This window comes from Drosophila navojoa, chromosome 2, assembly GCF_054131105.1.
Source record: "Drosophila navojoa isolate 15081-1374.11 chromosome 2, UAZ_NAV_1.0, whole genome shotgun sequence".
In the NCBI taxonomy this organism is placed as follows: domain Eukaryota; kingdom Metazoa; phylum Arthropoda; class Insecta; order Diptera; family Drosophilidae; genus Drosophila; species Drosophila navojoa.
The window spans coordinates 15,312,228-15,325,000 of NC_142890.1; the positions used below are offsets into that span (position 1 = coordinate 15,312,228).

The following is a 12,773-nucleotide window of genomic DNA, read 5'->3' on the forward strand; positions in this document are numbered from 1 at the left end:
TTCCAATTCCAATTCCAATTTGCGGCCAACCCTTTCGGACACGTACGCAAACGACGCTATATAATTACGCGGAATGAAAATGTGAATGTCAACTGAGCATCAATAAAAAGGTAGCAAATTAAATTTTATTAAAATTTTTTATAACCTTTTGTATTCTTCTCTCTTTTTTTTTTTTTTGTGGGGACTTTTGCGTGTGAACAAAGTCACTCGTTCCATAGGCTTTTGCAAAAATGTCAGTCAGTGTCTTTGCTGCTCTGCGAGCTATGCAAATGTACAAAAGTGAAAAGAAATGCTTTGAGGTCTGAGAAATTTGGAAACATTTCAATTAAGTTCGCTCGTTTGGGGGCCCGCGACTATCAGCGCTGTTCATCTAGCTGGCCCATAAAAGCAGCGCTTACAAAAAACTTTGGATTAGCATAAAGCAACAAATTTGTTGCGCCCAGAGAAATGACAACAAATTAGCGCAGCTGCGACTAGGACGGGGCTGTCACAATGTTTATGCTCATTCAGCTGCTTTACACAACACTATTATTCACTTTTACAGCATAGACCTTCCAATTAGTCTGATTTATAGTAATCGCAATCGACGCGCTTGTGCATTGCTAAGCTAAGCTGGGGAATCAATTTTATTTTTAAATTCTTGCATTCGATCCATTCAAGAGAGCCCCACTCCAGCGCCAAACTAAGCAGGTTTTTATTTTTTGTATTATTAATTACAGCTGAAAGCATTTATGTTAAGCACGTACAAAAGAACTGTCAAAGTCATCCAAGCTGCGCCGTCAACTTGGCGCCGCTTGGGCCACATGCAATGCGACTTTTTTTTTCTTTCATTTCATTTTTCATTTTTCCTGCGAAAATAATTAAAATCATAAATAATAATACCGACAAGCTCGCCGTACGAAATTTGAGCATTCAATTTGAAGTTGAACTGCAGCCAGCCTCAAGAGTTGAGCGGAAAAAGCTCGCGTGTGCCGATAGGGCCAACTAGCTTATGGTCTAATTATGTAGGCAATTATAAATTTATTAACATTTTCGGGCATGAAATCGTTGTATATTTTTACATTTAGTCATTCAGATGCTGCACATTGGGACGAAGCATATGTGGAGCACAAAATTTGCGTCCAATTGGTTGAGATAAGAACTTCAAGTCACTTAAGATTAATGATATTTGAGAGAACGCAATTTAGTTAGCCGAAAGATAACTCTGTATCGATGTAATTGAAGAAGAAGAATTGAAGAAAAGAAACTTTAATTTGGATTGTATACTAATTGGATATTATATAAATTAAAGTTCTATTCGAACGAAACCTATATTAGGTTTCCCTTAAAAAATGAAAAATACCTAAAGATGAAAACATTATTATATTATTTTATTTATTATTAAATATTTTTAATATTTTATTTTTATTAATTTATTTATTTTTATTACTATTATTTATTTATATTTTTTTAATTTAAATATATCAAGGCTTTTTAACTGAGATTTTTGTAGTTCTGCTATTTACGAATTTTGTATTATTAATCGAAATCGTTTCCATTGAGAATTTACACCAAAAAAACAAATTTTATCTAGCTTCAGACACTGTGCTTAGTATGCGCTGATTCAAGTGCCACCAGCGCTCAACTTTCGGCAGTCACTGTGATGACTTTAATCTGCGCAATTGCTGTAGAGCATGCCATCGACATGATTAATAATTTATATGATAAAATATGTACGAGAAATTTAGTATTTCAAATGATTTTGTATGTTCCTCCAGCTGAGCGCTTCTCGAATTTCGATCTAGAAAAAGTCGCAGCGCTGCGACAGTTTGTCGCTTCAGTCTTTTGCTGTGGCCGCTGCGGTTGCATTGCCCCGTTTTGCTTGGACAGTAAAACTGTAAATTTGCTGTCGGTAAAAATCTGTATAAATTAAGCATTAAATGCACAACAACATGGATCACGGCCCATGTATACATGGCAATTTCCATGCTAATTATATACACTTATGCGCCCAATATACATTGACGACACAACAAAGGGCCATTGCGCTCAATATCGGTACGGATTCGTGTCGGTGACGATGGCCACACTTTGGGCGACAACGTTGCAAACTGTTTTCGCACCTCCCGGCCAGATAGCGACGGCCCTGAAAACCAACTTTCCTAAAGTGTGAACATCAGCCTCTCGACGTACCGATCGAGCCCAGGTCCAGGCGGTAGCTGGACACGCGCAAAAGAAAGTGCGAGCGCCGCAGCTGCCCCGAGGACATGTAAAACTGTGTGAGGAGTGTCGAGGCCTGAGCGCCGCTAGCTGACGTTGGCCAAGTGGTAGCAATGACAATGCCCATGCAGCCACGCAACTGGTCAGCCGCTCGGACACTTCACTATCAAGTGTTGACGCCGATGGTGACGACACTTTCTTTTCCACCTTCGACGGACGGATGGACGGACGGCGACTGGCCACAGGCAATTTGAGAATTCTCAAGGCGAAAGTGCATGTGAAGTGCGTGCGCCATCATTGTCCCGGCACATTGGGGCGTGTGCACGCCTGTGGGCGTGGCAATGTTGCAGCGCAAATTATGAGGTGTTATGTCAATGCGGTCGACGTTGCCACGACCACAAAACACGTCCCATGCAACCAGCCACATCCACATCCACATCCACACTCACATCCATGTCCATGGCGTTAAAGTGCCTGAAAATGTGTGCTAAAAGTCGCACGACCAGAGCTTGTGAAAGGCATTGACTGCTCATAAGATCGCGTTGCTATATAATTGAAAACGCCCCATGAAGGGGAAATGCGTGCGACTGCAATTGGAAGCTACCGAAAGGGCCGACCATGGAAAATGCTTACACAGTTATTAATTTAGTTCTGCTTTTCACAGGCCTCCAATCCAATCGAGCTCGAATCGAATCGCCACAGTTGTAATGCATTCATTCATATGCAGTGCAGTTATTAATTCACAAAATTAGTGTGAGAAACCGATATGACCGGAATTGCAATGTAAGCTGCATAAGTCCTATAAGCAATATACTCTGTCGAGGTCTTAAGACTTTCGCTTATAGCTGAGAGATGATATTTTATAAATGGAAGTAGCTTTATATATGTACATTAGTATAATCTAGATCTATTTAAGAGCACCTCAATAAGTCCTTTTGAACTTAATTTGAAATATAGTTCATAGATTTTAAGATATGTCTTCGTTATAGATCATTTATGACATGCAAGTTTATATGTATGTATATATAATATCTTATTAAGTGATTCTTGCAAAACTTCTTTACCCTTAGAGAATTTACTTACTTAAGAGAACTGTAGCTATTTTATGAATTATAAAAAAGTACATAATTTTTAAATTCTTCTAAGCAAGATTATGCAAGAAAACTCTGGTTAATAATGTATATGAATTATTATAATCTCTTCAGTCACTCTAGCCTATATAGCATGCTCAACTTGTAACTAATGTCAGGCCGATTTACATTTATATATAAATTTATTCAGACACATACATACGTCTATATATACTCATCTATATATAACTTCATACACAAGTGACTATTTGATAAATTACTGTATGCAGAAATGAAATTGATAACTATTATTTATGCTTCATTCAAGCTTTTAGCTTATGGAACTCATCTGGTTGACGAGAGCACTTGTACAGGTTCTTAAAATAATTATTTTAGAGCCTGTTGTTGTTTTTGTTGTGGCATTTGTTGTCAACATTGCTGTTGTTGTTGTTGCAGTTGTTGTAATTGTCATGGATGTTGTTATTGACTTCAGTTGTTGTCGCCGTGCCTTGTTGTTGTCGTTCGCCTAGTGGACTTTGTCGCCGAGACGCTGTCATCGCAATCGCCGGCATCGACGTTGGACATTCGACTTGTGGTGCAGCAAACGTGCAGCATTTTATGAAATTGCTTGTTGTTATTATTATGGTTATTATTAGTAACATTTGTGGCTGCTGCTGCTGCTACAGTTGCTACTGTTGTTGTTGCTGTTGTTGCTTTTTTGCTGTTTGTCATTTGAAGCTTGGCGCAGGCGCTGCGTTTGACTCTCTGAGCTCTCACGACGTTCCCTACGAAAATATAAACATAACAATCATTACAGGCAACAGCAGCAGCCAGAGAGCCGCAGCGTACGAAAAATGAAAGCCGGACAAAAAATGAAAAACGCATTATTGATATTTATGAGAATTATGTTCACTTCCTGCTCTCCGGCTACACGGTGGCATCTTAAATGGCGCTAAATGCGTGCATTTAATATTATAAATCTGTTTTTTTATTATGGTCGTTTGTTATTATTATTTTTTTTCTCTCAATTTGTTGGTAGGTTTTTTTTTTTTTTTTAATTTAAGTTTTGTGTGGTCAAGCACGTACGCGCTGAGATTGAGTGGCGTGAAGTGAAAGGGTCGACAGCCTGTAAAAGTGCTAGACGAATCGTTAAGTGTCTAAATTATGGGGAATTTCTTTCGTAGATTGGTCGAGCATTGCAGGTGTCTCTAGGTTAGATCAGCTCGCTAAGCATTATAGTTTTCGTTTAGCATTTAGAAGATTTCTTTCAATAAATTTCAGTTCGCAAGTTCGTTGCCTGAGTCTTTTGTTCAGCTGTGCAACATCTAGCACACTCATACACAAACATTTCACAAGGAAGTCCCAAACACATTCCGTTAGTCGCATAGCTCATGCATCATCCGACCCAGAAGACATAAGTCTTACGAATGAAGGAGTTTTGGGAAATATATGTGGCCATTGTTGCGACATTTCACGCTACTGGACCACTGTGAGCACTCTGTGGACTGGGCCATAGATGCTCAAACATAAGGCGAACGAAACGCACATTGTTGTCATCATGCCAGCTATTGTTGCGTTTGTCTCATTGACTGTTTGTTTTGCCTTCTGCCAAGGCGTTGTCCTGTTGACAATTGGTCATAAGTTAGGCAGCCGACCCAATGGTCACACCAAAACATGAAGCGCATTGTCTCGTCCCATCGCCCCTAGCTTATAAGCAGCATAGAGAATCGCTCAAGAAGTTCAATAAGAGAGAGAGAGATTGGAGTCGAGGCAGCGGCGATAATGCGAGAGCAACGCCCAACATACTTTAGGCATTGATTAATTGCCGAATCATATTCAGTGATAGGCATTGCGATTTACTGAGACAATTAAACAAGAGAATATGGAACAACAAAGTGAAAAATATCGCATATTTCTTATTTTGTTAAATTTTCAATTTATAAACAAAAACTGAAACACTTTGCTTGCATTTTCCTATTATATAAAAAACCAAAGTAGTAGAGCATTTCTTATATATATGTATCTGTATATTCTCTTTAAGTAATTGTTTTTGAGAACAATATATAGCACATCATAAAAATATCTTAGGACTCTTTCCATTTCTCGCTACTTTCTTAGCATTTGCTTGACACACAATAAATAATTCTGTAGCTCCCTTCGGCACCCACATCTGCTCCCGTGTATACAAATATTGTCAGCACAAAAGTCAAGAGAACAAAGCCAGCCAGCATATAATAACACACACAGCCACACACACACACACACACTTACACACACAGGCTGGTATTGGCAAACATCCAACAGCAAACAGTGGCAATATTTGGTCGTTGTTTACAGGCTGAGCCCTCGGCGCGAACCGAACGCCATGGGTTGGTTTCTTGAGAAATTGGCGCATGCTGTGAATTGTGCAGACATATCTATCCAAGTATTTTCCCCATAGTCATAGTCATGGACAATATTGCGTTGCTTTCTGTTAGGCAGCGGCCGCTGCTGCCGCTGCGACTGCGACTGCGATTGGTTTTTGGTATTTGGATATGAATTTGGCTTTTGCATGCTTTATTTTTCATTTACGCCAGCCATGGGGCTATCAACAGGCACGATGAGGCATTGTGCGAGCCAGCCTCACAGGCTAGCCAGCATTGGCTTGGCCCGGCTACGAGCCATGGGATGGCTATAAAGTGTCAACGGCAGCAGCTACCGTTCTACGTACGACTTTTTGCATTTCTTCATATTTCTGTGGAGAAACCACAATTTTTCGCTGAAATTTATCTGATCCTGTTGAGTCATGCAATGTGTAAGCCAGCATTTGAATTATGGAGATGATAATGCGTTTGTTTATGTGTGACATGAGTGTCATTCCGTGCCAGAGCCATGCGGCTCCATGCACCACTCTCTGTGGATGCACCACGCAGAAATTTGCATTTGCATTTGAAGCCGCGGCAAACGCAGCAACGCAACCAACCAACCAAGCGACTCCGCGCAATTGCCGTTCGCTCAATTAAATGCCTTGTACCACTGGGACAACAATCATCAGCACTTGCCAAAAATATCCAACTTGGCCGTCGGACACGCGCACTCTGGCCGCTTAATTGAGTTGATTAGCCCGCTCGACCGCCAAACAGTCTTCTCGGGCATGTTGCGAGAAGTATGAAGAAATTGCCGCTGACATGCGCTTGAGAAAATAAAAATGTATGAATTCACAAACGTGCCACTCCATGTATTTATATAAAGCAAAAATAACGGTAACATCAAAATTTTTAGCTTACATCTTGGCGGCAATCAACGGCTGTTCCTGCCGGCCCGATCTGGTGTAGGGCCTGCTTTCCGCCTGCTTTCGGCATGTCATGCTTGGCCAACTCCGCCTCCTGCTCCTCCTCCTCCTCCTCCTCCTCTCAAATTAACGACACTCACCAGAGTCTCGTGTGTGACTCGCCGTGCTACGAAATGAAATGCAATTTTGAAATAATTAAATATGAAGGCCAACATATTTTGGGGCTGCCGTGTTCTCCAACCGGGCGAATTGCAGCGCAATTTTATTTGCAATTAGCCGCAACACAGAAATTTAATTATGTAAATTTGTTAATGGCTGTAAATGTACGCTAAGTGCGTTTCCTACGACCCGAAAAAGTAAACGTAATCGAGGCGAATGGTTATAGAGAAAATTACAAGCGTGGAAATTACAATGCATTTCAATAATGTTTCACTCGGAAAGTCGAAGGGGAATCACAATGAAAAACTTCTTTTTTTTTTTTTTTTGGTTAAAGAAAAAAATCAACAATAATTATTTGTTTTATTTGATATTAAATTATAAAAAAAAAAAAAAAAAATAAAATAAAAATATTATAATAGTTAAAAATTAATAATTTATATAATATTATATATTAATATAATATCTAAATTTTTTGAAACTTATATATGACAAGAACAAAATTCTAATAAATTAATAAATTAATAATAAGATCAAAAACCAAAGAAAAAATGTATTCTTAATTAAAATCATCTTCAATGTATACAGTAATTTCGATTTTAAGAACAAAATCATTTGGAAACTCGTCCATTGTTCTTCGGGTAACTGTAATTAGAGCCTGACTTAGTTCAGTTGAGCAGCTGCGCGCCGTTACAGCGAAAGCAACTGTAAATTTGCCAAATGAGGTATTCTGGGCCCAAAGAGAAGTCGGCTTCAAGTCCGATTTCGCTGCTAATGACAAGCTACAAATTAATGGGTTCAACATCTCAAAAATATGTGGCAAATAAAAAATAGTCAAGACACTTGCCACTTGAACCCGTGCACTCATAAAAGCACACACAAACACACACACACACACACACACATAGATTGTGTGTTAGTTAACTGTCGTCTCTATGGCAGCAGCTGCACGAGGCCAAAAAACTCTCACTAGGCACTTAAAAATTAACGCTTTTGACAGCCAAACGGACTTTCAAATGTCCAAAGAGCAACGCAGCCAAGCTGCCAAGCAGCCAAGCGGCCAACTAGCCACAAGTTGTGGCAAGCCGAATGCGCAGGCGCAACAATGTGTCAATGTGCCGAGCGAGCGGCAGCTTTAACAAGATTGGCAGCGACGTCGACGTCGTCGTCGTCGTCGTCGTCGTCGTCGTCGTTATCGTCGTCGCTCATGTCGGCGGCAGATGAGACACCGACAACGAGCTGGTCGTGGCCAATCTTCAGATTTTCTCATAAGGTGCAAAATCTGTGGATATCATCATAAAAGACGAAACAACCGAAAACATGCACAGAAATGAACCCGAGAGCCGACAGAAGAAACAAAGTCGTAAAAGCCGCAGCCGCCAGAGCAGACAGAAACGCCTCTTTTAGGTTCTGGCCCCAACTTAAGAGGAGAGCAGCTCACGAGAGAGAGAGCGAGAGGGAGAGCGAGGGACTGAGAGGGGCAGCTAAAGATACTTCCTAATTAGCTGGCCGACTGCTTTGCAATTGAGGGCGACTGAGCTTCAATATTTTTAGTATATATTTTATTATTATACTGTATTGTTGTTTTCTCTTCTTCTTGTTCTGTTTTTTCGTGGCAAATGCACACACAGCCTCACAGCCCTCTCTCTTTCGCTGAACGTGAATCCTCTTGAACAATGGAGCAGTTAAAATCTGTGGCTAATAAATAAATTAAGTCTTTAACGATGACAACGCGGGCGCAAAGCCAGAAGCGGCTCCGCAGGGCGCTTGAACATCTCAATTATGTTGTTGAAGCTCATTGTTTTTGGATTTTTTCTTAATTTTCTGATGGTTATGTGGCTATTTTGTTGTTACTGTTGTTGTTGTTGTTGTTGTTATTTACGCTTATCTCACCGCTGATCGGCCACAGCTGCCCAAATTGCGGAAATTCGCCAGCCGTGCGGCAATACAATTTAAATGGGCTCATAAATGTGCTCAAATGCCCTCAGCTCACAGAATGCCGTGGGCTGGGGTTCAGTCATCTATGCGAATTATTTCGCCCCCAATTAAATATGTAATCAAACTTTTGTTTATGCTCTTAATTAGCTAATTTGCAAACAATTAAAATCAGAGCTCGCGCTGCCTCGATGCGTCCATTTGCCCACAGCCAGTGGCACTGGCTACAAAGTTGCCAACTCATTTGATTGCCAATAGACACGAGCGCGTAAAGCCAACTCATGGCGGAAAAAAATGCGTACCAAAGGTGAAATTGTCTGAAAAGTGAAATGTTTGCATAACAAACGTCCAAATCGGAAAGAAAGCTCCAGACTCTAGATGCTGTAAGCGTTGCAGGGCAAAGCACCTGAGCGATTCACGAGAGATAATATTGTACTAGAAGATTACTACTTGGCGTGAGCAGAGTCTCACACTTTGGTTGTAATGCACGCATTAAGTGAATTCTGTTAGATAAACTTTCTCTTGCTACATATAGAAGGAGAAATAGAAACATAGAACACAAATATTCAACAAGATCTAATCTGTGAAAATGTAAAATTTACATAAATGATACAAATACTAGAGAGATAGGATTTTAGTATTTTCTTTATATTCCATTCACTTAACTTTTCATTTCAATCATAATCTATTTTGCCAAAAATTCAGTTGTTGCCAAAACAGAGAGAGATAGAGAGAGAGAAGAGAAACTCTGTTCCCACGTTTGGCAAACGGGAATACAGTTTTATAACCGTAACCAGACACATACATAGCTCTGGCCCTGAGAATATTTCGTGATGTCCACCTGCAAAAACCTAAACTAAAATTGAAGAGGAAAGAAGATCTGTTGTTGCAATCCCGTATGTCCGCTAGTCCTAGCTGCGTGGCTCAGAGAGCCTCAGAGAGAACAGCTACGCACGGAATCGTTTTTTCTTTCTTTCAGTGTTTTATTTTGTTGTTGCTTTCTTACATTTTGTTCAGCAGGTAATTTCGTATATATAAAGCGTTTCCAAACAATCGAGTTTCGTAAATGACAATTTTTCTGTGTGAACTGCCTGTGAGCAGAAATAGAACAAAGCCGTGGCCAGGCAATGCACCTGAGCTAGTGAAAGATCACGTCTATTGTGTGGCTGGGAGAAAATAATGCTTTATATAATTAAAAAAAAAAAAAGTCCGCTTTAACAGCATGCTATGCCAATGACAGGGCCTTAAGAAAGCAGCTGCCAAAAAAAAAAAAACACACATACACACACACAAAGAAACAGAAAATGAAAAAAGTAAAACAAGTTTGTTGCTTGAGTCTTTTGTTTGGCAATGGGGCGCTCGTCAAGTTTATTTTTTTATCGCTTATTTAGGCTAACGCAACCTGGTAGCCTGCCTCTGCCTCATCTCCTTTCGATTTAACGCAACACTCCTGACAAATGAGCAGCATATCCTGTTGATCCTGTTGTAAGGAAATAATTATATGGCTCCCGAACGTGTGAACGCTGCAGCTTTAATTGCACAAATAATTAAAAGCTCATAAATTAGCGAATTGCAGCAAAAACGAACGAAAAACGTGCAAATTTAATTATGTACCAACTCAATTAATTCATTAAACGGCCTCAACGGCAACCACAACGACAACAGCAACGGACGCAGCACAGCTTCTGCATTTAAATCAATCAACGCCAAATACTTGCAGAGACGCGCCTTTTTCCCTAAGGACGTGGGCAGTGAGGCAACCGGTTTGCCGAGGCAGCCGCCGCACAGTCCTTACGCATCCTGCGGCGCACTTAGAATATGCATTATGCAACTGGCCAGCAGCAGAGGTGCGCCTGGGCTGGGGCTTTCATAATTTATTGATTTTGTACGGCGTCACATTTGTCTCTCTGTCTGTCTCTCGACACTGAACGCTGACAGTTTTTGCCACTGCCGTCGTCGTCGACGTCGTCGTAGCAGCGACATTTTGACAGTTGCAGGTTGTCATCGCAGTGCGCCGCTCTGCTGTCACCTTAATTGCAACTGACGCATTGCCAAAAATATATTTATATATATATGTACAATCGAGCCACTGGCGCATATCCTGTCTTCCTGCCTCGTTTGCCCCCGTCTCGAGATAAGCTCGACTGTCATTTCAATTTTGCAAGCTGCCAAATAAACAGCGCAAGGTGCGCTAGCCAGTCTCCCAGTCTCTCGGTCTCCCTGTCTCCATCTCTCACGCAACAGTCTCTCCACTGGCTATCTCACTCTGCCTTTCTTGCCTTGTCACTCCTTATGAACTAGCACTCTTATCCAGTTGTTGAGCCACTTCTTCGCCATCAGACATGAATGATTAAATAATATGTCAGGCCTGGGGCAACCCTTTAGATATAATTCCACGCTGTACGGCAGCATTGAGTCGAACGGAAGTTTGTGGCTTAGCTCTTTTGTTTTGTGGTAGGGTAAACTGTTAACGGCTGCGCAAATTATCAGCTTAATAATTGCAAACGTTGCATCATAAACTTGGCGACATTGTGGCATGAGTTGCAGCACTGTACTGAGATGCATATTTATAAGCAGATGATAGATATTGATATTAAGGTATATTGATATATTTGTAGTCAATAAAATAAATTACAATAAGTCTAAATGAAATGTTGATATATGCATTAAGTACTTTATGCTTTGAGGCTGAAATAATTGAAAAAATTTATTTAATTGAATTTAATATGCCCGACTGTTGACTTTAGAGAAATGCTTTCCATAATGCAATTTATATTTATGAACTAAAAATATATAGTCTCCCATTGCCTTATCTTTTGAATGGCATCTTTCGTATGCGCATTTCAAATTTGACCGTGGATGCACTGTCTTGAAAATATACCAAAATTAACTTTCATTAATCGTATGCATGTCGTGGCTGGCTCCAGCTGAAGGTGGCCAAAATATTTTAGGCCGCTTTTACCGTGAGCTCATCTCATTAGGAATTCGCTTTGCCACACATGCGACATAATTAAAAGGTCAACCCTCTCACTCGAGTGGGACTTTCGATGGATAGATAATAAATTACCGAAATGTAGACGCGCTGCAATTAAAGGGAAAGCATGGCGTTGCTGAGCCCAGCTGACTAACCCCTTTGACCCATTAATTCTAACGAAAGCGTTCGGGCAGCGCGGCTGGCAGGTGCAGGTGCGCGGCATGCACCAGGTTAAACAGTCTGCTAATGATATCAATAAAATGTAAATAAAACGATGCAGCGGCGCAGTCATAAACGAAATTGTTGGGCAGCTCCGAATATGCCACAATTAAAATGCAATTTCGTGCAAATCCTTGATGCAACCGTGTAACTGTAAATGCAGCACGTTGCACCTGCGAGTCGACCTGTTGCAGATGCCTATCACAATTTGGCTGCTTGCTCATTAACGGCAGTGCAGCCGAGCGAAGCGTATTTATTTTTATTAATTTTAATAGCGAATTGAATGCATTCGTATTCGTATTCGTTTTTGTGTCGCCTGCAACATGCAACTGCAGCAGCAGAGCCGCGTGGCAAGTGCAGCGTGACCAATGCCCAAAAATTGAACTTTCGACTAGGGAGTGAATATCTGCTCGTTGCACGCGCTGCTCAACCCTTTAGCATATCGAAATGCATTCGAAATCAACCAAAAATACGGCGAGCGTTAAATTTTGTTCGTCGGTTCGCTCGTCTGCCCCATTCCCATCCTCATACTCATGTTCGTCCTCATCCCTGTTCGATTTCTACGCTTTCTACACTCACTCTCTCGGCGCAGGAACAGGTGTAATGATTTTGCTTTGCACCTTGACTGCTGCTTCCGTTTCGATAGGCTCAGTAGTAGTTGTTGTTGTTGTTGCTGTCGTCGTCGTCGTTGCCGTCGATAGCTTTTTGGCTGAGGGTAATTTGTGTGCCTTTACTTCCTCACCAATTTTATTTATACAGGGTGTCCCATGCAACAATCTTTGAGCTTATAAATTAATTACAATTGGCGTCTTTGAGTTGACCTTTTCAGCTTTTGAGTAGAGGCTTTAGAGACGTGAACTTAATGCAAGTCTACTCAACACTCACCCAGCTCCTTCTTCCGCTTGTGCTCTTCGGACTCAGCGTGCATAAACACTGCTAGGGCATAGTG

The 12,773-nt window shown here is 40.9% G+C and overlaps 1 protein-coding gene across 2 annotated transcripts in view; it reads right to left on the minus strand.

Moving 5' to 3' along the window:
- Positions 1–12,031: 12,031 nt before the first annotated feature.
- The window catches only part of LOC108659199 (uncharacterized), a 907-nt gene continuing 165 nt past the window's right edge, over positions 12,032–12,773 (minus strand). Inside the window, exons 1-3 of one of the 2 annotated variants that reach the window (XM_018112026.3) lie at positions 12,710–12,773; positions 12,568–12,653; positions 12,032–12,533 (exon numbers count right to left, since the gene is read on the minus strand). The exon at positions 12,710–12,773 is cut by the window's right edge and continues 163 nt beyond it. In XM_018112026.3, the coding sequence (XP_017967515.1) occupies positions 12,610–12,653; positions 12,710–12,773 (108 nt within the window). In that variant the 3' untranslated portion in view covers positions 12,032–12,533; positions 12,568–12,609. The other variant, XM_089256350.1, reaches the window with a different exon arrangement.